The sequence below is a fragment of the Rhincodon typus genome, chromosome 10 (genome assembly GCF_021869965.1).
Source record: "Rhincodon typus isolate 14 chromosome 10, sRhiTyp1.1, whole genome shotgun sequence".
NCBI lineage: Eukaryota > Metazoa > Chordata > Chondrichthyes > Orectolobiformes > Rhincodontidae > Rhincodon > Rhincodon typus.
The window spans coordinates 7,346,250-7,373,664 of NC_063341.1; the positions used below are offsets into that span (position 1 = coordinate 7,346,250).

General features: G+C 43.4%; 1 protein-coding gene across 1 annotated transcript in view; it reads left to right on the plus strand.

Moving 5' to 3' along the window:
• Positions 1-27,415, plus strand: part of LOC109930284 (pappalysin-2) — a 340,597-nt gene that overhangs the window by 79,123 nt on the left and 234,059 nt on the right. The window contains exon 4 of the mRNA XM_048602074.1: positions 15,695-15,988. Within this exon, the coding sequence (XP_048458031.1) occupies positions 15,695-15,988 (294 nt within the window). The remainder of the gene's footprint in view (positions 1-15,694; positions 15,989-27,415) is intronic.

The window sequence follows — 27,415 nt, forward strand, 5'->3', positions numbered from 1 at the left end:
TCAGAGGAGCAGGAAGGCTGACATTTTGGGCCCAGACCCTTCTTCAGTCTAGGCCTTCTTCTTTCGGTCTAGGCCCAAAACGTCAGCCTTCCTGCTCCTCTGATGCTGCTTGGCCTGCTGTGTTCATCCAGCTCTACACCTTGTTATCTCAGATTCTCCGGCATCTGCAGTTCCTACTATCTCTGGTAATGGAACATGTGAAGGAAGAAACACTGGGATCAATTTTGCATATTTTTGGCTCAGTCCAAATTGTGCTTTTTGGAGGGATTTTTGCTCTGAGATGTGATAAGTTCTCTCACATAATCTTACTAAATGTGCTGCATTAATAATCTAATTCCAACCCAGTGGTACTTCCCATGTATGATTCCAGCCCCATCTTACAATGCCCCAACTCATCATTCGGAAGGTATCCACTGAAAGACCAACATCCCTTGCGCCTAGAAAAGCATTAGCAATCCGGTGTTACCCCTCATCAGCAGCAAAAGCCCATTGGCATGTAGCCAGCATAGTGTATACTCCTGCGCATACAGCCCATTCTGTCACCATAGTCACCGTTTAATTACCAGGTCACACAGTTTAACAGTCCATAGGTACACCCCATCTAAACGGTCTCTGTATATAAGTTAGCGCTACCCTCTTCCCAGTGCCTATCATAGACTCATTGTTTGTCATTATCCAGTAGGAGACCATCACGTACAGGCAAACAATCGGACAGATACAGAGATGAGCATTTATTTACAGGCAGTGAAAGGGAACACCAACAATAGTTCTCCCCCACATTACAAACCATTTTTCAGCATCATGGCAAAAGGATATTTGATGGTCCATAGCCATGTGCTGTACCCAGCTCTCTTCTGTTAGTACTCGCTGTCAGTGAGCTTGTATCTGGTCTGTAGTGCCTGACGTAACTCAGCTCTGTTATGCACAATGACTGCTTCCTCCTCCCAAGTCTCCTCCTCCTCTAATCTCCTCCTCCTCCCTAGTCTTCTCTTCCTCTCCCTCGTCCTTCTGCTGCGGCTCCCCACATCACATCATTGCCTTATCTAATTGTGCAGAGCACAGCATACCAGGATAGTGCAACACACTCTGTCTGGCTGTAAGACCATCAGACACAGGAGCAGAAAGAGGCCTTTCAGCCCATCAGGTCTGCTCCGCCATTCGATCCTGACTGACCGGTTTCGCAACTCCATTCTCCTGCCTTTTCCCTGCAATCCTGAATCCCTGTACTAATCCAGACTATACTGGAGGAGCTTCCAGAATTGACCAAGCAGAGGAAATACATTCTCACTGGTCCCTGGGGGAAGGTGGTGTTGCACAATGGTGTCGCACAATGGTGTCATGTTGACAGTGGGTAGCCCTTGGCTCCCAATAACCAGCCTTGTAAAGCATCAACCACACCAGGTACACAAGGGTGCACCAGGAGGTAGGAGTCCTGGCAGCTGCCAGGGTAGTGGGCACACACCTTCAGGAAGCGATCAACTGGTCATAAATGCAGTGGAAGTCCTTCCTGTGAGTAATTCCGCAGTATTGTGAGACAATCCTCTCGTTGCCATGTGTTTACAGTCAATGGCACCTTGCCCCTGAGCAATGCCAACTGTTTTGCCAAATGCTACTGACTGGGCTGAAGCACTGACCTCGCCATCGGGGAATAGAATGAGCTGGTGTGATATGTATTTGTTGGGGTACAACTGAGAGATCCCACATCACGTCCTAAAGGGAACCAGTTGCAGAGAGACTCAGCTGCACGGTGACCTTCACAGCCACTGGGACATGGTGGCTTGTACCCACCCCCCCCCCCCACCATCACTACCACTCTCAGGTCTCGCTCCAGCATCCAGTACAGTCCGTTACAGTGTCCTGAGGCATACAGAGCCTGCATTGATGCTGCACCTCACACGGCCCCAGTAAATGGGGTCGGGGCTGAAAGTCTCTGAGACTCCAGTAGTGTCCTGTATCTGTGATCTCTCCCAAAACTGGGTGATCCTCAGCCCTCTGCGGCAGCTTCCTATTATTGTGCTTACTGTTAGCTCTGTTCCTCTTACATCAGCCTTCACCCTTGTTAGGAATGAATCCACCACCAGCAGCTGGCAGGAAAGGACCTGAAATGAGAACAGAAGGAGTGAAAGAGGTTCTTGGGTCTCGGAATAGGAGTTGGGACGTAATGTTGAGGTTGTACATGACATTGGTGAGGCCTCTTCTGGAGTATTTTTGTGTCCAGTTCTGGTCGCCATTTTATATCAAGGATATTATTAAGCTGGGGAGGGTTCAGAAACAATTTACTGGGATACTGCTGGGAATAAAAAGGAGTGGCTTCTTCTGGTGACTGGGTGGGAGCTGAGCGTGTGGGCCAAGTCCTGCAGCGGCGGTGGAGCGAGCGCAGGCTGGAGCATCATCGGCGGATCAGACGTGGGTCGGAGCAAGTCCCGGAAGGGCCAAGTACCCAGAGCAACAGTGAGGCCATTTACCGGGACATCGTGGGGGCCGAGTCCCAGGGCAATGGGTGGCTGAGAGATGTCTTTGGCGGGAAATGGCTTCGATGGGCTCCGGTGTGGCGTTGGCGTTTTCGGAGGTGGCCGGCTGAGTCTGTCGGTCGGCCTGTGAGGCCTGGAGTGGGGCTTTCGTTTTCCACGTGGAGTAGGCCCCCGACAGTGGCATAGCACGGAATGGTGCATCCCGGAGCAGGACACTCTCGGTGGCATGGCATGGGCTGGAAAGCCCGGAGCGGGACTCTGGCAGAGGTAAAGTTGGATTCTCTTCAAGTTATCTTTCTTTATTTTATTCTGTACATGGCCCTTATGTACGTGCGATGGTGCACACTTTTCACTGCATTTTATTTGAATGTATGTGACAATAAAGAATATTCAATTCAGTTCAATAGATGGATTGAGTTATAGGGAGAGGCTGGATAGCATAGGAGATTGAGAGGTGACCTTATAGAGGTTTATAAAATCATGAGACGTATAGATAGGGTTAATGGTAGGTATCTTTTCCTTATGGTGGGGGATTTCAAGACTAGAGGGCATATTTCTTAAGGTGAAAGAAGAGAGATTTGGAAAAGACATGAGGGGCAGCTTTATTACGCAGAGGGTGGTTCACATGTGGAATGAACTTCCTGAGGAAGTGGTAGATGTGGGTACAATTACAACGTTTAAAAGACTTTTGGATAAGTACATGAATAGGAAAGGTTTGGATGGATATGGGCCAGGAGCAGGCAGGTGGGAGTAGTTTAGTTTTGGATTAAGATCGGCATGGACTGGTTGGACCGAAGGGTCTGTTCCTGCGCCTCTATGGGGGCTGCATCCAGACAGTGAGACATGCCGCATTCCCAGTAACAAGAGCCATGTGTCCATCATTCATCCACATGGAAGTTCAGAGTGTCCAGCAACTGGGAGAAGGCAATACATCAACTCAGTGACCAGAACATGAGATTGAAAAGGCAATGTCCATCAAACTGACACTTAGTCCGCCCATCCTGGGGGTTCCTCTAACCATTTTCTGCCAGCAATGCATGTACAGAGAAGGGAAAATGATGGCAGGGATCACAGCTCATGGTGCCCCCCTCTTTAGCAATGGGCTCCACCTGGTCACTAGGTACCAACCCCACCCTCCATGACAAAACTTCTGTGTCTCCTTCTACCTAGCCTGACAGCCCAAGTCTCTGGTGGTGCAGTGGAAGTGTCCCTAACAAGTTAACATTGAATCCAGTATCCTTCAGAAAATTCTGAAAAAGACTCAAAATGTTCATTCTGTCTCTCTGTCCACAGATGCTACCAAACTTGCTGAGTTACTCCAATATTTTCTGCTTTTGTTACGGATTTCCAGCACCCATGGGATTTTGCTTTTATTTACACGATTACAGATACCTCTTACACATTCATGGTCTTATCACATTGTAGGATTTGCACTCAATGGCATGCTACACGCATTCTGTCAACATCTCCCTTCCAGAAGAACCCGTTCAGGGGATCTCAAAAGTTGTTTTTGTTCTCAGTTTCATTTCCTTCTCGTTCTCATCCAATCCTTTACTGAGAACAGAAACCTTTCCCTTTAGGTGTGAAGGATCACGAGTTTCAACAGCTGTTGGGAACAGAAAAACCCTCTGGTTTCTTCTTCTCCTTCCTTTCCCTCTGAGCCCAGCCCTTCTTCTAATCTCACCATTTGTCATGTGTTCACAATAGTCTCTGACCTTCCTCAGTCTGATCGTGGATGATCTGTCCTTAGAAAGTGTCGCAGCTTCATCCCTGACACACCTACCTCATTGAATTTCAATCTCTGCATGGTTTTGAGCTCGTCTTTCATTGCTTTTGCCTCCATGTCCACATTTGGAGTCTTTTCCTCCATACCCCAGCTCCTTCCAACTGTTTATGCCAGTAATATTGAGTTGTTGAGTATTCTCCCTTCATTGGCATGCAGTCCTCTCTAGAATTTTCCCTTGGGACCAGCCATCATGAAGGTGTCTATCTCAATATCTCTGCTACCCTTGCTTGCTCTAATGTTCACTCTCTGAACTTGTCCCATTGCCTTTGCTCCATCCCTCCATTGTCAACAAACCTGTAGACAAAGGTGGTTTTGCTACTGTTTGACCTACCAGCCTCTAGAAGAGACTGAGTTCTGTTTCTCTCCTGTGTCACATGAGCCCCATGACTCAACATCACATCAATGAATCTAGGACTGTCACTGGATCGCATCTCCTGTGGAGAGCTCCCCTCTGCAGCCTCCAACCTCTCCATTTCCCAACCCACTCCTTTCACCTCCTTCCCAGGAACCATGAACAGGACTGCCCTGTGAGACCCATTCTTGCAGCACGTTCCTGACCCACTCAACTGATTTCTTCTGAATTCTGCTATTTCCTTCCTCCACGTATCCTTATAAGTATCTGTGACTTTTCCAATGTGCTTGGTCTCTTTGCCAGTTGTTTCTCCTGACTCGAACAATCTCCATTTCAACGTAGACAAACAGTCTCTCTATTTTGACTCCCCACTTGGATGGTCTCGGGGAAAATATTGGTGTAAACTATCTGACATTCCCCTGTTTCCTCATTATCAAATTCCCAGTTGCATCTTCCAAGCGTCCCACACTTAATTTAGATACTCTCACTCTTCTTATAGTTCCTGTCCATCATCAGCCTCCTTGGCCTGCACAATGAACAACATCTCCCTTAACTCACTTGCTCAAGATGGTGGCTACGGATACTCGTATGGGTCCTCTCTATGTCTGCCACTTAGTGGAATACTTTGAACTTTTCTCAGTGCACTTGGACACAGTGGAGGATGCGCTCCCTCACTTTTCCGTGCGCACTGATCACTCCATACCTGTTGTCTCCTGTTTTCTCCCTGAACTGGAAAATCTCTTCAACCCTTGCTTCCAATCTCCACCCTTTCTTCTCCCTCTATTGCAAGCTGCGACTGCACATACTGATCCTTGAAATGCTAAAATTAATTCTCCTTTACAGCTTTAATGTCATTGTGACCAGCCCTGTCTTTGAATGCTGTCCCTGGGAAATAATGTCTTTCATGTTGATGCCGGGTTATTCCTCAGATGTTTGGGCCCTGAGTAGTCCATTCTCCCTGGAATATTTCCTTTTGTGTTTTAGTTTTCCTGAAGCTCTCCTACCTGCATGTTTCTTGTTGATCCTCTTCTCCAACCCGTTCAGCTTGGAGGGCCCGGTTTTTTTGAGTTGGTCACATTTCTGTGGTAATGTCCTAACTATTCCAGGCGATGGTGCTGTAATCACTTTCTAAAAACAAACTAACATGACCAGGCGGACTAGTATTCATCTTTTTCTCCAGAGATAATGCACCAATCACAGTCCGTTATAACAAACGCGCATGTAAAATGTGGGTCCCATTTCCTAATTTCGGCTTCTCTACTAGCACAAACTGCCCCATTCCCAAATTCCTGGTCCTCCGTTAATGCAATCTATCCTATTCCCTAAATCCCTGCTCCTTCGCTAATGCAACCTGTCCCGTTCCCAAATCCCTGCCCCTCTGTTAACATAACCTATCCTTTTCCCCAAATCCCTGCTCCTCCTCTAACACAATCTATCCTATTCCCCAAATCCCTGCTTCTCCACTAACACAAACTATCCTATTCCCCAAATCCTGGCTTCTCCACTAACACAATCTGTCCCATTCCCAAATCCCTGCTCTTCTGCTAACGCAACCTGTCCCATTCCCAAATCTCTGCTCCTCTGCTAATGCAATCTATCCTATTCCCCAAATCCCAGCTTCTCCACTAACACAACCTGTCCCATTCCCAAATCCCAACTCCTCTGCTGACATAATCTAACCTGTTCCCCAAATCCTGGCTTCTCCACTAATAGAACCTGTCCCATTCCCATATCCTAGTTCCTCTACTAATGCAATCTGTCCTATTCCTAATTCCCGGCTCCTCTGCTAATGCAATGTTTTAATCATGAAATGGAATACATTCGGTTGGAAATAAGAAATGGCAAAGGAAAGAAATCACAGATAATATTTGACTATAGGTCCCCAAAGAGATGCCTCACGGTAGGACGAGTATAAATTGGGAAATAATGGAAGAATGTAAGAAGGTGCTATGATAGTTATGGGTGATTTTAATCTGCATATTGACTGGGCAAATTAGATGGGGAAGGGTATCATGTAAGACGAATCTCCAGAATGCATCAGGAATTGTCTCTCACAGTGGTATTTGGCACAGCCTTCCTGGGAATAGGTTATTTTACATCCAGTAATGTGGAATGAGGTAGGATTAAGCAGAAATTTCACAGTTAAGGTACCTTCAGGGAGATTTTGATCACAACGTAGGAGAATGTCAAATGCAGTTTGAGGGAGAGAAACTCGAGTCTCAAACTAATGTCCTCAACTTAAATTAGGGTAGTTACAGAAGTACGAAGAAAGAGTTGCCTAAAGTTGGCTGATAGAATAAAAGAAGAGGTAGGCCAGTAGATAAGCAATAACAGACCTTTAAGCAGATATTTCATAATATCAGCAAAAATTAATTCCAGTCACAAAGAAGGGCTTGATGGGCAGGATGAACAGTGTTTAACTAAGGCAGTAAAGAAGAGGATTCAATCAAAAACTAAAGAATAAAGGGTAGCAAAAACTAATGGTAGGCTGGGGGAGTTATTTTCAGAAGCAGCAGGGGATGAGTAAAAAGCTAATAAAGAGAGTGAACATCAATTATGAAAATAAATTGGCAAGAAGTAAGAAACTAAGGGCAAGTGCTTCCACAGGTATAAAGGAAGCATGAGAGTAGCTAAATGAAGTGTGGGACTCTTGGAAGATGCAACTGGGAAATTGATGATGAGGAAGCAAGGAAATGTTAGATAATTTAAACCAATATTTTGCATTGAGCTTCATGGTCATGGACACTGTAAACATAACAGTAGGCATGGTGTTAATGAGATGAAAGAAATTGTAATAGTCCCTGTCACAAGAGACAAAGTAAACAAACAGGAGGTTGGAAGAACACAGCAGGCCAGGCAACATCTGGAGGAAAGGACCAATCAACATTTCGGGTATTACCCTTCTTCAGGACTGGATATGGGGGTCGGGGAAGCTGCAGATAAAGGGGGGAGGGAGGGTAGCAGAACAGTGGTGATAGGTGGGCACTGGTAATAGGTACGACCTGGTTGGTCGATGGGAGGGATGAATCCGGTTGGTGGCTGGAAGGGAAGGTTGTAAGGTGGAATGGAAGGGAGGAGGTAGGGGCTAGGTGGGAAGGTTATTTGAAATTAGAGAACACAGTGTGAAGTCCTGTGGGCTGTGGGGTGCCCAGATGGAAGATAAGGTGTTGTTCCTCAAATTTGTGACCTAATTCAATGTGACACTGGAGGAGGCCGAGGATGGACACGTCGAAGTGGGAGTGGGGAGGGGATTTGAAATGGGCAGGTTGGGCTGGCTGTTTTGGGCCAGGCAGAGATGCTCGGTGAAACGGTCACCTGGTACATGTTTGGTTTCACCGATGTACAGAAGACCACATCGAGAGTACTGGACAAAGTATTTGATAGACTAACAGCATGAAGGAAGTCAAGATGCTGTGACCCGATAGCCCCCATCCAAGGGTTTTTAAATGAAGTGGCTACAGAGACGGTGGAGTCGTTGGTCAAAATATTCCAGAACTCAATGAATTTTGGAAGAGTTCCAGTGGATTGGGAAACTGCTCATGTGATGTGCCTGTTCAAGTGTGAATGAATGATTTTATTGCCAGGTGTATTTTACAGTACAATACAATAACATGCAGTGAAAACCTTCTATTTGTCACCATGATTCGGTGTCATTTTGAAAAATTTGCCAATACGGAAAAGAAAGATATAGCTTAAAGGGAGTCCGTCAGTCCTGAGCCAGCTTATCACCAGCAGAGATACCTGCACCATCAATCCACCACCATCACTTCTCCACCATCCACACCGGACGCAACCAACATTGAAGTTGCTGATCCTCAGGCACCATCTTTTCTCACTCGGCCTACGTCACCGACATCGCCTCCGCTGACGTAGCAGCTGCCAATTCCGACGCCAGATCTTTTGCTGGCCCTGGTAACAGTGAGTAAGGACTCACTCAGGGTCCGCACTAGGCTCGATTGAGTTCTGTGCTGGGCTCACTGTCCCCATGCGCTTGGCCTACCTGAGGTTGACGCGCTGGATTCGCTCAAGGTACACGGTGGGCTTGCCCAAGATCCGTGCTCTGGGCCCACTTGAGGTTTGCACTGGACTTGCTTGAGGTCCGCGATGAACTTTCGCTGTTGCCGATGCTAATCGAGCTCAGTACATGTGATACGTAAAGGTGTAAAGAAAACAGGAACAAAGCGAAAAAAAGAAATAAAAAGAAAAAAGTGGTCGGAGCAGACAAGCTCTGGCTCAGGAGCTCTAGTCCGATGCCATCTTGTTCAGTGGGGTGGCAGACTAGAAAGCAGGAAATTACAGGCCAGTTAGCCTAACGTCTGCCACTGGGAAAATGCTAGAGTCCATTATTAAGGGCACTCAAACCGAATCAACATGATCTTGTGAAAGAAAGCCTTGCTTGACAAATTTGCTGGAGTTCTTTGATGATGTAACAATTATAGTTAATAACGGGCAACCAGCAAAGGTAGTGTAATTGGATTTTCTGAAGGCGTTCAGTGAGGTGCCCTGTAAAAAGTTAGTGCGTGAGGTAGGAGCTCGTTATATGGGAATTAATGTATTGACATGGACTCAGGATTGGTTAACACACAGAAGACAGACGGTTGGGATGAATGAGTTTCATCAGGCTGGAAAGACATAACTAGAGGAATGGCATAAGGGTCAGTTCTGGGGCCTCAATTATTCCCCCTCTTGGAGGAGGGAGCAGAGTGTGATGTATCCAAGTTTTCTAACAATGCAAAAATAAATAGGCGTACATGAGGACATAGGCTGTGACTGAGCAAAAACTTGGCAGATGGAGTTTAATGTAGGAAAGTGAGAGGTCATGTATTTTAGTATATTTCAAAAGGCAACCTATGATTTAAATGGAAAGAGACAGTAAAAGAGCATAGCACCGAGGCATCTGGGCTTCCTTGTGCGTAAAACATAAAAAGTTAGTGTGCAGCAAGTAATTAGGAAGGAAATGGAATTTTGGCCTTTATTGCTGGGGGTTTGGTGTTTAAAAATAGGGAAGTATTAATGCACCTATATAAGGCGGCTTGTGAGACTGTATCTGGAGTACTGTATGCATTTTTAATTCCCATTTTTAAGAAACTACATGCTGACATTGGAGGCTGTTCAACAGAGATTGACTCGGCTAATTCCTGGGGTTGAAGGAGTTGACATCAAGAATGGCTGAACAGGTGACACCTTCAGTCATTAGAGTCCAGAAGAATGAGGGGTGAACTTATTGCAACATACAAGATTCTGACAGGGTCTGACAAAGTAGGTGTTGGGATGATGTTTCAACTACAGGGGAATCTTGAACTAGGGGACAAAGTTACAGAATAAGGAGACACTCATTTAAAACTGAGATGTGAAGGAATTTCTTCTCCCAGACGATAGTGTATGTCTGGAATTCTTTACCTCAGAGAGTTGTGGAAGCTGGATTACTGAAGGTATTTCAAGAAAGGTAGATTTTTGAAATATCGGGGAGTTCAAATGATGCAGAGCTGGCATAAATGAGGAGTGAGACCTGAGGCAGATCAGCCTTGATCTTGTTGAATGGAAAGCAGGCTTGAGAGGCTGAATGGCCTACAGCTGCTCCTGTTTCTTATGTTCAATCCCAAATCCCATCTGAGCCATCGCCCACAGTGTATACTACTTGAAAAAGTGTTTTCCTTGTTCACCTTTGAGCACAGCCATATTTTACAATGGAACTGGACAGACATCAACCAGACAAATGTATCTGGCTCGTGCCAGTTAGCTATAAATTATTACCTTTTATTTAAGCTGTTCAGTCTGTTCTGTTCTGCTCCCTTTGCAAAATGCTCAGCTCGATACGATCCTGTATCGTCTATTGTATGTTAGCATGATCGGCTTCATTAACACTACTACCCAAAAGCATGAGAGTTATGTTTTGCCCATGCTCTTCCACTCCGCACTTGATGCCCGTGTGACAGTTGAGATTTAACAATGTCTGTAACTCAGGAGCAAACTGCGGGTACAGCTGACTAACCGTGACGGTGGAATTCATTGCATTTTTTTCTGACTCTTCCATCTGTCTCACTCCAAATCCACCCATCCCTCCCACCCTTATTAGATTCAGTAGGCTGTGCTCATCATTTCTTATTATGCTTCTGAATTCCAAAGAGGCTGAATTGGCTTCTCACCAAGCTGATAGCAACATTGTTAGCCTCACTTCCTCACCCCTTACAGCATTTTATCTCTTAATATAATTTTTAATCCCAACAATTTGTCTTCTATCTACCTGGTCATCTTATATTCTTCAGAACCCTGACATATGCTGGTTCTAGACTATTGGTTACAATTACTGGAACAAAATCCAAGTGAAAAGACAGACTGCCCCTCAATCTTTTTGGATTTCTGAAAGAAATGGTGACTGCTTCAGAAGGCATTGGCTCACATTTAACCAAACTGGGAAAACACTCTCCCTTCCTCTGACTTGGCCAGGGCTTGTACCTTAATGTTAACTAGAATATAAATGTACTAAAAGGATAACATGTGGTGGAAGGAATTGAAGGACTTAGTTCAGTGAGAAAATTACAACCTGCCTATTCCTAGTAAAGTTCTTATTGGCAGTCACGTAACCAATAAACCTCCCATTGTGAGCCTGTCCAAGAACTCTGTCCTCGTTACAGACACTTGCGCTGTGTTCCTGCCAGTTCAGTTAATGACTGTTCTCTATTCCAAGCATAAAAGCAAGGTGAACCTTCTCAAAGCTTTACTTTAAGTACTTGTAAATAGTGTTCTTACCCTTGCCTTTCTGGAGGGATGATGTGGAGGTGCCAGTGTTGGGCTGGGGTGGACAAAGTCGCAAATCAAACGACATTGCATCGTGTGATTTTTGACTTTTTCCAGAGGGATCCATTCCAGAATTTCTACAGTTATGTAAATGTTCTTTTATTGAGTACATACAGTTTCACTGCACAATGAGCCAGGAGAGTTTTCAATCCTGCAAAGATCTCTCTGCATCTGTCTCTGTTAATTAGTTTGATGGATAATTTTACTACTTTATAAAAGCACAAATGTTCTGATGTCAATATGTAGATGGGCTTCTTGTATGCTGTGGGTTAGTACTGTATCTAATTGCTTGTGTTTCCGTGAAGAGAATATATAGTGAGGGGAAGGGAATGGTAGCTTCATATCAGTAATGACAAGATGCCACGTGGATTAACTCAGTAGCCAATTTTTCACAAAGGATGATCCTGGAGACAACAGTGAGATATATGACTGTCTTGGGTGTCGTTTGAGGGATAAATATGAGAAACAAATAGAAGAGTTTTCTTCATCTTCGAACAAGAGGGGAAGCAGTTGCCTAGTGGTATTATGACTGGACTATTAATCCAGAGATCTAGGTAATGTCCTGGGGACCTGGGTCTGAATCCCGTCACAGCAGAAAGTGGAATTTGAATTTGATTAAAAACAAAGTCTGGAATTAACAGTCTAACGATGACTGTGAATCCATTGTCGATTGTTGTGAAAACCCATCTGGTCCACTAATGTAAAGGAAACTGCCATCCTTACCTGGTCTGGCCTAAATGCAGCTCCAGACCTGCAGAAATGTGGTTGACTCCTAACTGCCCTCTGGGCAATTAGGGATGGACAATAAATGCTGGCCTTCATCCCATGAATGAATGAAAAAAAGAACATTGTCATTTACATCAGTTGAAGATACAGATGGGCCATTGGTTAATGTCTCATCCAAAAGACAGCACCTCTGTCAATACAGCATTCCCTCACACTGTGGTGTTATTACAGTCAAGATTCCATAATTTGATATGGTTCCAGAAGGGATACCCAAGTTGTTTAGGTCCCAGGTGAGGAAGGATGAACAGACTCTCCTTGGTTTTTCACCCAGCCCCTTGGTTGGTTGCAACAAGTTTAATCAAAAAAGATCCCTTCCCTTGTGAACACTTTTGTTCCAGACCCAAATGGACTTGTGTTTTAAAAGGAGCCAACTTAACCAGGACTTTTCTGCCAAATAAAAAGAGTGAGTTCATTAATTAGCAAATACAAGAAGAAATAGCAACACTACACACAGGCACAATGTAGAAATGAGTCATGAGCTCAAAAAAATAAAAATGGAAAAAGAAACAGACGTGTCTCGGAACTGTTTGTGAACAGCAGATGAATGATGTTGTTCCCATTATTGACTGGCAGTGGTAGTGCTGATGTTGTCAGTTGAGCAGTCAACTTCAAGATTTAAAGTTTTGTGATTTGGCCGAAATTCTCTTCTGGCTCTGTTTGACAGTGACTGAAATCCAGCATTCAAGGTGAGAGAGAAAGTGTTTCCCTTTGTTACCTGCAGTACAGAAGTGTTTAAAATGGCTGTTCCCAAAGCTGACAGCACTTTAGTCCATGCACTGTGATGTCTGATGAATAACAGACACACAGATTAGCATTGCAATTGGTTTTTAATTGATTTTTTTGTATCTTCCTGGAGGGTAAAACTTACTTGCCCGCAATAGGTGACGTCTGCTGAGAGGGGGATAGTCAGCCTCCCTTTATCTCTTCTTGTTAGATCTGTCCCTGACTGAAGTTTCCTTCATACTTTACAGGTATGGCATTCCATGGGCTTCCCACAGGATATTGCCAACAGTTTATTTTTCTTTGCTGTCACAGTTCTCTTTCCTTAACTAATAGTAATCAAATATCTATAATTTTTTCAGGATTCTGATCCATCAGTTTAACATTGGCAATCTAGATATGAGTTTTCATCTTAGGAGTACAGCTGAACCTGAGGGGTGAAAGCAGCCACTGAACCAAGGCTGACACACATGATGGTTTTGCTGGCTCTGTAGCCAAAGGGTAGGAATAGGAACTGAATTTCCTTTTCCCAAGAATGATAACAGCTCCTTTGGGCTCGAAAGTTGTGCCCCTTACTAGATCAGCATGGAAAAGCAATTTAGACAGTTTCAATTCTCTGTGCTTTATGACATATTAAAGCTCCTCACATATCATAATACCTTGATGACAAGATTGACTGTGAAACAGTTAGTAGTAATGAGTTCCAAATAGCAGCCATTAATTTGTCACTTTGAAGATGCTGTAGGAAACACTAAACTGAGAACCTTTGCTGTTTGAGTTTTAATTGAACAATAGAATGGAAGTAATGTTGTCTCCCTACTTCAGTGTCTCCTCTCAGGTTCCCGTGGATAAGACAGCTGCATGGTTGTTGAAACTATTGTTCTGATCTGTTAAATTTAATTTCCATTTCACAAGCACATTCTAGTCTCATTTTGTGTCATATTTCACAAATAGGTAAAGAAATTAAATGGTTGCTGATGTGAATTTGAGGTTTGTCAATCCATGCTTTATGATATAGGAGCAGGAGTAGGCCATTCAGCACATTGAGATTGCTCTGACATTCAATATGATCATGGACGACCTGATAATCCTCACCCCCGCTGTTCTGCCTTTTCCCAATAACCCTCAATACCCTTACTAATTAAAATATGCCTATCTCAGCCTTCAATCTACTTCACGACCCAGCCTTGACATTTGTTTGCTGTAAAAAAAATTCCACTGATTCGCTACCCACAGAGAGAAGCAATTCTCCCTCATCTCTGTCCCAAACCCCTTACTGTGAGATTATGCCCTCTGGTCCCAGACTCTCCCATAAGGGAAACAACCTCTCAGAATCTAACCTGTCAAGCTCCCTAAGAATCTTGTATGTTTCAATAAGATTTCTCCTCATTCTCTTAAACACTGTTGAATATAAGCCTAACCTACTCAACCACTCCTCATAAGGAAATCTCTCCTTTCCGTGGCTCAGCTTAGTGAAACTTCTCTGGACTGCCTCCAATGCCGGGATATCTTTCCTTAGATACTGGACCCAAACTGTTCAGTCTTCTAAGTGTAGTCTAACGAGTGCGTTCTATAGTTTTAGCAAGACTTGCCTATTTTTAACTCCATTTCCTTTAAAATAAAGATCAACATTCCATTTGCCATCCCTATTACCTGCTAAACTTGTACGCCAGCTTTCTGTGATTTATGCACGAGAAGCCTCCAGTCCTTCTGTGCTGCAGCTTTCTGCCGTCTTTCTCCATTTAAGTAATATTACGCTCCTCTATTCCTCCTGTGAAACCTCACATTTTGCTACATTGTGTTTTTATTCTTTGTGTCGTCCTCACCACTTGCTATCCTATCTACGTTTGTATCATCCACAAACTTGTTGATAGGTCATTCACTTCCCTCCTCCAATTCATTCATATATTTATTGTAAATAATTGTAGCCCCAGCATTGATCCTTGGTGCATTCGTTTAGTTACAAGTTGCAATCCTAAAAATGCCCCCTTTATCCCAATCCTTGTCTTCTATTACAAAGAGACACAGAGTTCTGAAAGAAACTCAACAAGTCTAGCAGCATCTGTGAAAAGAGAGGCAATAAAGGCTTTGAATCCAATATGATGCAACTTCAGAATTGGCCACTGAACCCCAGCCATCTTCTTTGCATGTCTGTCTTGTATTGATATGAAACGTCATGACATTGGTTCTTGGAGAGTCACAGTTTGCCAGATGGTTTGTACCCTTTTCTATTTGCTGTTTCGTAACTGAAGACAGTAGCCTTTCTTGAATACAGTTCTGGTCTCCGACATCCCTCAGATAACTGACTTCGTTGGCCGATCTTAATGTGTAGACATTGTCAGTCCGTGTCGGTGGATCTCGGACCCCAGGCAGCGATTGCAATTAAAGTCTGCACTCAGCTGAAGTCAATATGTAAATTCTTTCGAGTTTGGGAATACGACTGTTTTACTTCCCACCATAGCAGGGCCTACATTTTTATTGCTCCCACCCACTCACCTCTGTACTTGCCTGACAGTAAGCACACAAAGATTATAAAATCTGGGATTGTGCTTCATTGTAAGACTTAGTATCACACCACATGGGGCACTGGACTGATGCTGGACACTCTACAGCAATAGGAGGCTACCTTCTAATCAATCCTGGGTGGTACTTTGATCTGTCAGATCTACCATCTGATCAGCTGCCCGTCAAGTGTCCAGAAGTTGGGATTCTCACTTTTGAATGTGTTGGGCGAGAGTTCAGGCTGTCAGGCTTGGCTGACGTCTTTGTGTTTATTTCCAGGTGGGGTTGTCCTAAACCCATCCTACTATGGGAGGCCTGGCCACACCAACACCATGATCCACGAGTTGGGCCATATACTGGGCTTGTACCACGTTTTCAAAGGAGTAAGCGAGAAGGAGTCATGTGATGACCCGTGCAGGGAGACTGTCGCTTCGATGGAGACCGGAGACCTGTGCGCCGACACCACTCCAACCCCTAAGAGCAAACTTTGTCGGGATCCCGACCCTGTAAACGATACGTGTGGGCAAATGCGATATTATGACACGCCATTTGACAACTACATGAGCTACACAGGTATGTGTTCCTCATTCAGTCCTCTCAGACATGAATAACTGAAGTCAGAAAAATGCCACACACATTTAGTAAAAAAAATCCAAAATCTCTTAAAATCTTTACAAAATTGCATGCAGGTTAAGGAAATATCGTTAATTATTAGTCAGCAAGAAAGTGTAGAAATGCCCGGAATAGTTGCACTTTAGATCAGGATAGGGCAGAAATCCTTTCAGTAATTTGGTGCTGGAGAAGTAGTAATGGGAAACAAAGAAATAGCAGAAGAATGAATACGTACTTTGCATCTCTTTTCACAGTGAAAGACACCAGCAGCGTACCAGAATTACAAGAGAGTCAGGGGGCAGAAGTGACTGTAGTGGCTGTCACTAAGGAGAAGGTGCTAGTGAAGCTGAAAGGTCTGAAGGCAGATAAATCACCTGAACCAGATGGACTACCCCCCAGAGTTCTGAAGAAAACAGCTGAGGGGATTGTGGAGGCATTGGTGGTAATCTTTCAACAATTACCACACTCAGGGAGGGTCCAAGAGGACTGGAGAATGACTAATGTAGCAGCCCTGTTTAAGAAAGGAGGGAAATAGAAGATAGAAAATTATAAGTGAGCCTTAATTCGGTCATTGTTAAGATCTTGGAGTCCGTTATTAAGGATGAGATTGCGGAGCATGTGACAGTGCATGGTAAAATAGGGCTGAGTCATCGCGGCTTTATCAAAGGGTGTTCATGCCAACAAATGTGTTGGAATGCTTTGAGGAGGTAATGACTAAGTTAGACAAAGGAGAGCCAGTTGATGTGATCAATTTGGATTTCCAGAAAATCTTTGACAAGGTTCTGCATAGGAGACTGCTAAATAAGAGCCCTTGGTGTTAGGGGAAAATTCTGGCATGTTTAGAGGATGGGCTGACTGGCAAAAGATGGAGATTTGGGATAAAGGGGTCTTTTTTAAGATGGCAACCAGTAACTAGTGGAGTTCCATGGGTCAGTGCTCACAGTTACTTACATTATTCATTATTGATCTGAATGAAGGAACTGAGGGCATTGTTGCTAAGCTTGCAGATGACACAAAGATAGGTGGTGGGACAGGCAGTGATGAGGAAGTGGGGAGGCTGCAGAAGGACTTGGATAGGCTAGGAGAGTGGGCAAAAAATTGGCAGATGCAATACAACGTGGGAAAGTGTGAAGTAATGTACTTTGGTGGAAAGAACAGAGGTGTAAACTGTTTTCTAAGTGGAGAAAGGCTTCGGAAATCTGAAGCACAAAGGGACTTGGGAGTCCTCATTCAAGAATCTCTGAAGGCTCATTTGGCAGTTAGGAATGCAAATGCAATGTAGCATTTCTTCCAAGAAGGCTAGAATTCAAAAGCAGGGATGTTGATTGGAGGAAGCTATTTGCAGATAAAGGGACGGTTGGGAAGTGGGAGGCCTTTAAGAATGAGATAATGAGAGTTCAGAGACAGTATTCCTGTTATTGTGAAGGGAAAGGCTGGCAGGTGTAGGTAATGCGGGATGACTAGAGAAATTGAGGGTGTGGTCAAGAAAAAGAAGGAAGCATATATCAGGTATAGACAGCTGGGATTCAGTGAATCCCTAGAAAAATATAAGGAGTATACTTAAGAAGGAAATCAGGAGGGCAAAAAGGGGATATGAGAGAGCTTTGGCAAATAGAGTTAAGGAGAATCCAGAGAGATTCCATAAATACATTAAGGGAGAAAGAGTAACTAGGGAGAGAATATGGCCCCTTAAAGATCAATGTGACAATCTATGTGTGGAACCACAGGAGATGGGTGAGATACTAAACAAATATTTTGCGTCAGTATTAACTGTGGAGAAGGACATGGATGCTAGGGAACTTGGGGAAATAAGTAGTGATGTCTGAAAAGAGTTCATATTACAGAAGAGGAGGTGCTGGAGGTCTTAAAACACATAAAGGGAGATAAATCCCTGGGATCTGATCAGGTGTTTTCCAGAACTTTGTGGGAAGCTAGAGAAGAGTATGCTGCACTCCTTGCTGAAATATTTATATCATCGATAGCCATAGATGAGGTGCTGGAAGACTGGAGGTTGGCTAATGTGGTGCCACTATTTAAGAAAAGTGGTAAGGAAAAGCCAGGGAACTATAGATTTGTGAGCCTGACATCAGTGGTGGTTGGACGGTATTCTGAGGGACAAGGATTTACATGCATTTGGAAAGACAATGAATGATTAGGGAAAGGCAGTGGCATTGTGTGTGGGAAATTGTGTCTCACTAACTTGATTGAGTTTATTGAAGAGGTGACAAAAATGAATGATGAAGGCAGAGCAGTAGATGTTGTCTATATGGACTTCAGCACAGCGTTTGACAAGGTTCTGCATGGTAGATTGGTCAGTAAGGTTAGGTCATGTAGAATCCGGAGGAGCTGGCCAGTGAGGTACAAGATTGGCTTGAACGTAGGAATCAGAGGGTGGTGGTGGAGGATTTTTTTTGAACTGGAAGCTCGTGACCAGTGGTGTGCCACAAAGATCAGGACTGGGACCACTGCTTTTTGTCATATGTATAAATGATATGGATATGAATATAGGAGATATGGTTAGTAAGTTTGCTGATGACACCAAAGCAGGTGGTATAATGTAAAGTGAAGAAGTTTATCTCAGAGTATGACGGAACCTTGATCAAATGGGCCAATGGGCCGAGGAGTGACAGATGGAGTTTAATTTACATAAATGTGAGATGCTGCATTTTGGGAAAGCACAACAGGGCAGGACTTATAGAATTAATGGTAGGGCCCTGGGGAATGTTGCCGAACAAAGAGACAGAGAGGAGCAGGTACATAGTTCCTTGAAAGTGGAGTTGCAGGTAGACAGGTGGGTGAAGAAGGCATTTGGCATGGTTGCCTTCATTGGTCATAACATTGAGTACAGGAGTTGGAACGTCACTTTGTGACTGTACAGGCCACTGGTGAGGCCACTTTTAGAAGACTGCGTACAATTCTAGTTGCCCTTCTGTAGGAAGGATGTTGTTAAACTTGACAGGGTGCAGAAAAGGTTTACAAGGATGTTGTTGGGACTAGGGGGATTTGAGCTATAGGGAGGGTCTGGATAGGCTGGGGCTTTTTTTCCCTGGAGCATCGGAAGCTGAGAGGTGACCTTATAGAGATTTATAAAATCATGAGGGGCATAGATGGAATAAAGGGCCAAGGTCTTTTTCCTAGGGTGGGGGAGTTCAAAACTAGAGGGCATAGGTTTAAGGTGAGAGAGGAAAGATTTAAAAGGACCTGAGGGGTAACTTTTTCATGCAGAGGGTTGGTGTGTGTATGGAGCGAGCTGCCAGAGGAAGTGGTAGAGCGGCGGGTACAATTAAAACATTTAAAAGGCATCTGGATGGGTATATGAATCGGAAAAGTTTAGAGGGATATGGGCCAAATGCTGGCAAGTGGGACTAGGTCAGATTGGGATGTATGGTCAGCATGGATGAGTTGGACCAAAGGTTTGTTTTACCATGCTGTATGACTCTATGTACTGCTGAGGCTGTATAAGGCTCTGATTAGACTGCATTTGGAATATTGTGAGCAGTTTTGGGCCCTATATCTAAGGAAGGGTGTGCTAGCATTTGGAGAGGGTCCAAAGGAGGTTTACAAGCATGATCCCAGGGATGATTGGCTTGTCATGGGAGGAGTGGTTGAGACTCATTGTCTGTACTCTATGGAGTTTAGAAGAATGAGGAAGAATCTCATTGAAACTTACAGAATACTGAGAGGCCTGGAAAGAGTGGATGTGAAGAAAGTGTTACTATGAGTAGGAGAGACATGGACCCAAGGGCACAGCCTCAGAGTGAAGGCACGACCCTTTAGAATTGAGATAGGAAGGAATGCCTTCAGCCAGAGGGTAGTGAATCTGTGGAACTCATGGCTGCGGAATGCTGTGGAGGCCAAGCCCTTGAGATTACCGAAACCTGCTCCATGCTTTCTGCCAACCTGGGTTTACAAGATGTGTAAATCAGAGAATTCTGCATGTTTTGAAAAAATATTCAACTTTTGTGGTGAGTCAGGGAATAGAGAGGTTTGACTTCCAGTGCGCTATCCCACTGAGGGGCAGCACCATAGCCTAGAAACTTTTCCCCTTCAGTCGTTTGTCCAATTCTGTTATGTGTGGCATTGTTGGAACTGTTCCAACATACTTTTCAAGCACTGTATTTCAGACCAGAACACGCTGTGTTAAAATAACAAAATTTCCTTATTCATTTGAAGCATTTGAAATTTCTGTTCCCTGGTCAGTGACCCTTTGAAATTCTTCCATTTCGGTTTTATAAGTCGCTGCCTCTTCTTATAAAGCCTTGCTTTGACTAAAAGCAGTGAGGCTAACACTTTTCAAGTAAGGTTGCAGATGCAAATTGACGCTTGATCCATTCTGCCTGATTTCCCATCCAACGTACTTACAAGCCCTAAAATGTCTGACTTCCAATTTTGAATTCTGCTTTAAGCCCATTTATGACAATGTTTTTAAATTCACCACTCCCATGCCTACAAATCAAATCTGCATGTATCATAAAATTGCTTCAAAACTATCCTTTGTGATACCAGTAAAACATGGCACGGTTTGCTTTTAACAGAGACAGCCTAATTTTAATAAGGCAGGCCTTACTGAAAACTCTAGAGGCATCTTTTAAGCCATTTACGTGTGTATTTAAATTTTTGAGTGTTCCCCAATGTGTTCAGTGCCTCTTTTACAGGATTAAAGAAGCACTTTCATCCTGAGCAGATCACCCTGAAAAAATGAAGCTTTGATATCAGTTGATCTGCAGTTACACTAATGTCTACAAATCTATACATTTGTTGCTAACAAACCAAGAAAAGCTTTCAAAATTGCCGTTTCTACCATTAGTGAACCTGCTTATATCTTGATCCTCAGTTTTTCATCAAATCCGTGTGCCACTAGCCTTACATTAATCTTACAATCCTGTCGGAGGATTTTTTTTTAGTGTACTTGCACCTATGTGTTGGGACAGGCTGTGCTCTGTCTCGCACCTTGTTGTGCACCGCACATTCTTGCCAGCTTTATAGTTCTTGTAGTTTGGCATCTTTTATTAACTTGTCTTCTACTTTGTTCATGTCCATTAAGACTTCTTGATCACAAGGGCTTCTATCCTGGTTTGTGCTATATTTCTTGACCTTGTTAAACTATACTCCCTACTACTACTGTTTGACCACCTCTTCCGATTTATAGGAACCCTTTCAGTGATCTGAGATCTCTTCCTGGGCCACATTCACTCCCAGGCCTGCTCTTTTTCAGCTTCCATGGCATTTTTTTTTCCCCTTCCATCTTTGTACTTCATGTTCCCAATCGATGGACCTAATCTTGCCTCTCATTCAGCTTTTATATTTTCCAGTAACCATCCCTGCTCTACTTCTAATAGTTGCATTTTTCTAGTTGCATTTGGCTAGTTACGTAACTTAGGACCCATGTTTGGCAGTTGTCCTTTTGGGACTAATGACCTCATATTGACTATCAGAACTAATCTGTCTATCATCAGACAAGCTGTCAATTGGGACAGTTGAATTTAGGCACTGAAAGTACCTGACTTCTCACTATTTTCTATTACTCCTTTAGAATCTTTGGGGTGACACGGTGGCTCAGTGGTTAGCACTGCTGCCTCACAGCACCAGAGACCTGGGTTTGATTCTTGCCTTGGGTGACTGTCGATGTGGAGTTTGCATGTTCTACCTGTGTCTGTGTGGGTTTCCTCCACAGTCCAAAGATGTGTAGGTTAGGTGCCCTGTAGTGTTCAAGGACATGCAGGCAAGGTGGACTGGCTATGGGAAATGTGGGTTGGTGTCTGGGTGGGGTGCATTTCAGAAGGTTGGTGCAAACTCAATGGGCCAAATGGCTCTCCCTGCATTGTAGGGATTCTGTGAATCCACAAATGTGTAATCTAAAGCAGGCAATCTTGAAGACTTCACCCAAACATTCTGGTTCCTATGCTGTAGAATTATTATTTTTCTGTCTTTACCACTAACCTTCGCTGGGCATCCCCATTCCTTAATCTGTTATAATAAAACATATCTCCCGGATTGAAACTGGTTTCTGAAGGGCTTAATTTAAAGCTCGAGGCTTTCTGAGACCTCAGCTTTAATGAAAGCCTTTCTACCTGCATGCAGTGCATTCAAATTCTCTGAAAAAAGTGAAGCTAATTGTAATCCTTTCTGAAACTGGATACTGATCGTTTATTACTGATGGAACTTCAGGATTCCTACCAAAAACTAATAATATAGATTATATTCACCCACCATCTGCAGTGAATTCTTAGCATGTATAGCCCACATTAGTACAGATGATAATTTGCAGTTTGGCTGATCTGAAAGAAATGTTATGACCCATTTTGACTATTTTATGGCCCTTCTCATATACCCCATTGCTAAAAGGGCTTTCTGCTACTGTGTTCACAACATTTATGTTCATATTCTCACGTGGATTTCTGAATTCATTACTATCAAACAACAGCCCAACCATCAACAAGAAATTTCACCAGTGGTCCAAGTCCAGTTTTCCATTATTATTTTTACCCTTATTATGTTATTACTGACAAGTGACAAAAGCTGATTGCCAAATCTACAAAATGTAAAAGGAGAATGTTTTCTTCTTTATCCTGTTCCTTTAAATCTATGGTCACGACATCATTGAAATCTGTTGCTCAGGGCAGACATACTATAAAGCTTGATGGTTCTTTGATATTTCTTAAAAATTTCACATCTCTCTTCTATGAATTCATTGTACTTCACGTCCTTTATTCCTGCAGCCTTTGCTAAAAGTTTTAATCTTTTGGAAGAATGGTGAGCAAATTGTCAATGTAACTTTAATGCAATTGACCTTTCTACCCTGACGTCAGTAGCTTTTTTTAAATTTCTTTGGTGGCGAGTTAATGTTCCTTTTAAATGAATATAGTAGGCTCTTGATAGTGTGAATTAAAAATTCACAGATTTTCCAAATATAATAGCTTCAATATCCAGGGCCATCTGTACTCTCTTCAGCCACATGGTGTGGAACAGGCCCTTCGGCCCAACATGTCTGCACAGTCCCTCCAAAGAGCATCCCACCTAGACACATCCCTATCCCCCCACCCTATCCCTGTATTTCTCATGGCTAATGCACCAGACCTACATATCCCTAAACTCTAAGGGTAATTTAGCATGGCCAATCCACCTAACTTGCATATCTTTGGAACCCGGGAGGGAACCAGAGCACCCGGATGAAACCCACGCAGACACTGGGAGAACATGTAAACTCCACACAGACAGTTGCCCGAGGGTGGGATTGAACCCGGGTGCCTGGCACTGGTAGAGAGCAGTACTAGCCACTGAGCCGCCATGCTGCCATGCAGCCCTAAATCACTTGTCTACTTAATAACAATGCCATTTCACTGGACACTAAATCTATGCCAATAAAATTATTAATTCGCCAGAACCCTCTGCTTTCCATCTTTTAGCCAATTTATAGCCATGCTGTCCCTGTCCCTTTAACCCCATGGCCATTAATTCTGCAATTACAAATACGAATCTATTATGTGCTACGAAAACTGAAAATGGTGGAAATACTCAGCGAGTCAGACAGTATCTGTGGAGAGACGATCAGAGTTAGTACTTCAGGTTGATGCCCTTTCATCGAAACTGAACTGTTAACTACTTTTCCCCTCTCCCTGCAGATGCTGCCTGACCTGCTGAACATTACCTCTATTTTCTGCTTTTATCTCCAATTGCCAGCATACACCGTTTTTTTTTGTTTTTCTGTTTTGTGGTACATTGTCTAATGTCTTTTGGCCATTCAAATACACCGACCAAATGACCCTCATAAGCCCACTACATTTCTTCAAAGAACTCGATCAAGTGAGTCAAGTATAATCTGCTGTTAACACATTGGTGCTGATTTTCATCCCGTTAGTCTGTACCTTTTTAAATGCCTATTGATTCAATCCTGGGCTGCTATCTCTGCCAAGGTTTAGCATCATGCTAACAATTACTGCATTAGCCCTTTCCCACAATTTTAAACAGGAGTTTAGTGCCTGTAATCCTGCAGTATTGTGATGGTCATGGTAAGATTCCATACGGATGCTCTTAAAGTAATGGTGTCTTTATACAGTATTGGGTCATACAGTACGGAAACAGACCCTTCAGTCCAACAAGTCTGTGCCAACCATAATCCCAAACTAAACTAGTCCCACATGGCTCATAACCTCCCAATCATTTCTCATTCATGTACTTATCCAAATGTCTTTTAAACATTGTAACTGTACCTGCATCCACCACTTCCTCTGGCAGTTCACTCCACACATGAACCATGCGCTGTGTAAAAACAGAATTAAAAGGTCGCTTTATTTGTGATTTTGTGTATAAAAGAACTAAAAATGAATCAAAATAAAAATCTGATATTACTGAAGTGTAATAACTGTAAGAAATCTAGAAGTAAATCTAGAAATAAGCCTGGATCTCAGGAGCAGCTGTAAGATCCATGCTACTTTCAGTTCACCATTTTAGAGTTCTTTCTTGGGTTGCTTCCCAATGTCTGGAACATTTAGTTTGGTTGGAGCCAGGACCCAAACGTGGAGCAAATGCATACTTTGCTCACCCCATTTTCCAATTGGGTAACTGGCCAAACTGTGTTAACCTGGTGAGTGATTTTCACAATATTTCACAGCGGGACTGAAAAGGAGGCAAAGGTTGGAAAATAAAATACTGGATCATGAGTTTGGAGACGTTGAAGGAATCACAGGAAAGATGAGAGATCAAAATGGATAATTAAGGGGGTCGTAAACATACTGAAGTGCTTGAGAGAAAAGCTACATAAGCCTGTGGAAAATGTTAAAGTGGAAAAATTGGTTTATAATGTATTGTTGAGAGGCCAGGGGAGGAATAGAGCAGGGTCATTTAGGTTTGTGTCTTTACATAAAGATACAGCATTATACAAAATATTACCTCAAATTATTGCTTGAAATAACTTGTCACCATCACTGGCAATGTCTCAAAGTTGTTTCCCCTGGGCTAGTGTCAATGATTGGCAAGACAGGTGCTCCCAAACATCCTCACTGTTTGGAGAGCTTTTTTTAATTGAGTTGGTGACTGACTGAGCAGACCATTATAAGGATGTGGATACAGCCCAAAAGGAAAAGTGAAGCTTATCAAACCACTTACTAGTCCCAACTAGACTTGCCTAATTCAAAACGGACAAATTAACAAGTCAGACTGTTTGTTTTTTTTTTGAAAATTGCTTTCTCCCTTCCCCTCTGGGAAAGTGGGTTGAAAAGTGGATGATGTTTACAGCACAGATCAAAGTCCAAGTGAAGCCAATGGATAAGGGGAATTGGACTGTGCACAGCGCTGCCTAACCAATGGTAACTGGTACCTAATGCCAGACTTGCAAACATGAGTGGCTGTGCTGCTGAGAGGGAAGGAACCTGCAGTTACTCAAGAGAAGATTTTCCTGAGGTATCAACTTGCCTTGAGCTGCCCTTTGAGGCTTATGAATGCTTGCCTGCTTGGGGTTTCAAGATTCTGTGTGTCAAAAGTGGGATTACAGAGATATTAAAACTTCACCACTACAGTGCACATATTGATTAATTACCTCCACAAGGATTCCAACAGGAGGTCATGCCTGACATTTCTGTTAGAATTCTTTGAGAAGGTAATGAGCCAGTTAGACAAAGGAGATCCAATGGACGTGATCCACGTGGATTTCCAAAAGGCCTTTGACAATGTGCTGCACTGAATGCTGCTAAATAAGATCAGAGACAATGGTGTTAGGGCAAGGTACTGGCCTTGACAGAGGATTGGCTGACTGGTAGGAGTCAGCGAGTGGGAATAAAGGAGTCTTTTTCAGGATGGCAGCCGGTGACTAGTGGAGTTCTGCAGAGGTCAGTGTTGGGAACACAACTATTCATGTTTTACGTTAACGATCTGGACTAAGGAACTGAGGACATTTTTGCTAAGTTTGAGATGACACAAGGATGGGGGAGAAACGGTCGGGTTGAGGAGAATTGGGGAGGTGCAGAAGGGCTTGGACAGGCTAGGAGAGTGGGCAAAGAATTGGTAGATGGAATACAATGTGGAAAAGTGTGAGGTTATGGACTTTAGTAGGAAGAATAGAAGCATAGACTCTTTTCTAAATGGGGAAGGGTTTCAGAAATCTGAAGCTGAAAGGGGCTTGGGAGTCCTAGTTCAGAATTCACTTAAAGTTAACATTTAGGTTCAGTTGCAGTTAAGAAGGCAAATGCAATATTAGCCTTCATTTTGAGAGGGCGAGAATACAGGAGGGGTCATGTACTGCTGAGGTTGTATAAGGCTCTGGTCAGACTGTCATTTGAACATTGTGAGTCCTGTATCTGTGGAAGAATATGCTGACCTTGGAGGTGAGTCCAGAGAAAGTTTACAAGAATGATCTCGGGAATGAAGGGCTTGTCATATGAGGAGTGGTTGAGGACTCTGGGTCTGTACTTGATGGAATTTAGAAGGATGAGGGGGATTTGATTGAAACTTACAGAATACTGAGAGTCCTGGGTAGAGTGGACATGGAGGAGATGTTTCCACTAGTAGGAGAGACTACGACCTGAGGGCACAGCCTCAGATTGAAGAGACACAACCCTTTAGAATTGAGATGAGAAGGAATTTCTTCAGCCAGAGGATGGTGAGTCTGTGGAACTCGTTACTGCAGACGGCTGTTGAGGCCATGTCTTTAAGACAGAGATAGATGTGTTCTTGATTAGTAAGGAGACCAAGGGTTAAGGGAGAAGGCAGGAGAATGGAGTTGAGAAACATTTCAGCCATGATTGAATGGTGGAGCAGACTCAGTAGACCAAATGGCCTAATTCTGCTCCTGTATCTTATTGTTTATTAGAAGGGTTATGAAATAAGCTAGAATAAATGAGGAGTACTTCACTCTAATGAGGGAGTTTAAACTTACATTGTGTCTTTAAAAGAGACCCAAGGGCATTGCAAAGGTCAGGGAAACCGTGCATTTGGTTTCATTGATTCTCCAAAGACTGCCTACCATGTACAAGGCCAAATTTTGGATTTTGTTCTGAAATTTATACTCCAGCCATAAGATTCATTTCAGGGTTAATGAGACATTCTCTGAATCCATCCTGCTTGCAGGTGGAAGAAGTTGAGTTGCCCACAGTGATCCTAACCTCTTTGTTATTAATGTTTTCAGTGGTATTAGCAGTGCCAGTCACAAAGTGTCTGTCTGAGATATTTCTGAAGGTGTCATGATGCTCCTGTTCCCAGCTTCTTTGAGTATGTTTTGTGGACTTTGCCTTATGTTAAGTGTGTTCAACCTAGAACAGGCAAAGGATGTTGTTTTTGTGCAGAAACCTACCAGCTGAGGAAACGCAAAACAGAAAACTCATGCAAAAGCTGAAGGAGTTTGGCTAACATTTCCTCATCCATATTTAAGTGGGAGTTTATTAGATTAAACTAAAA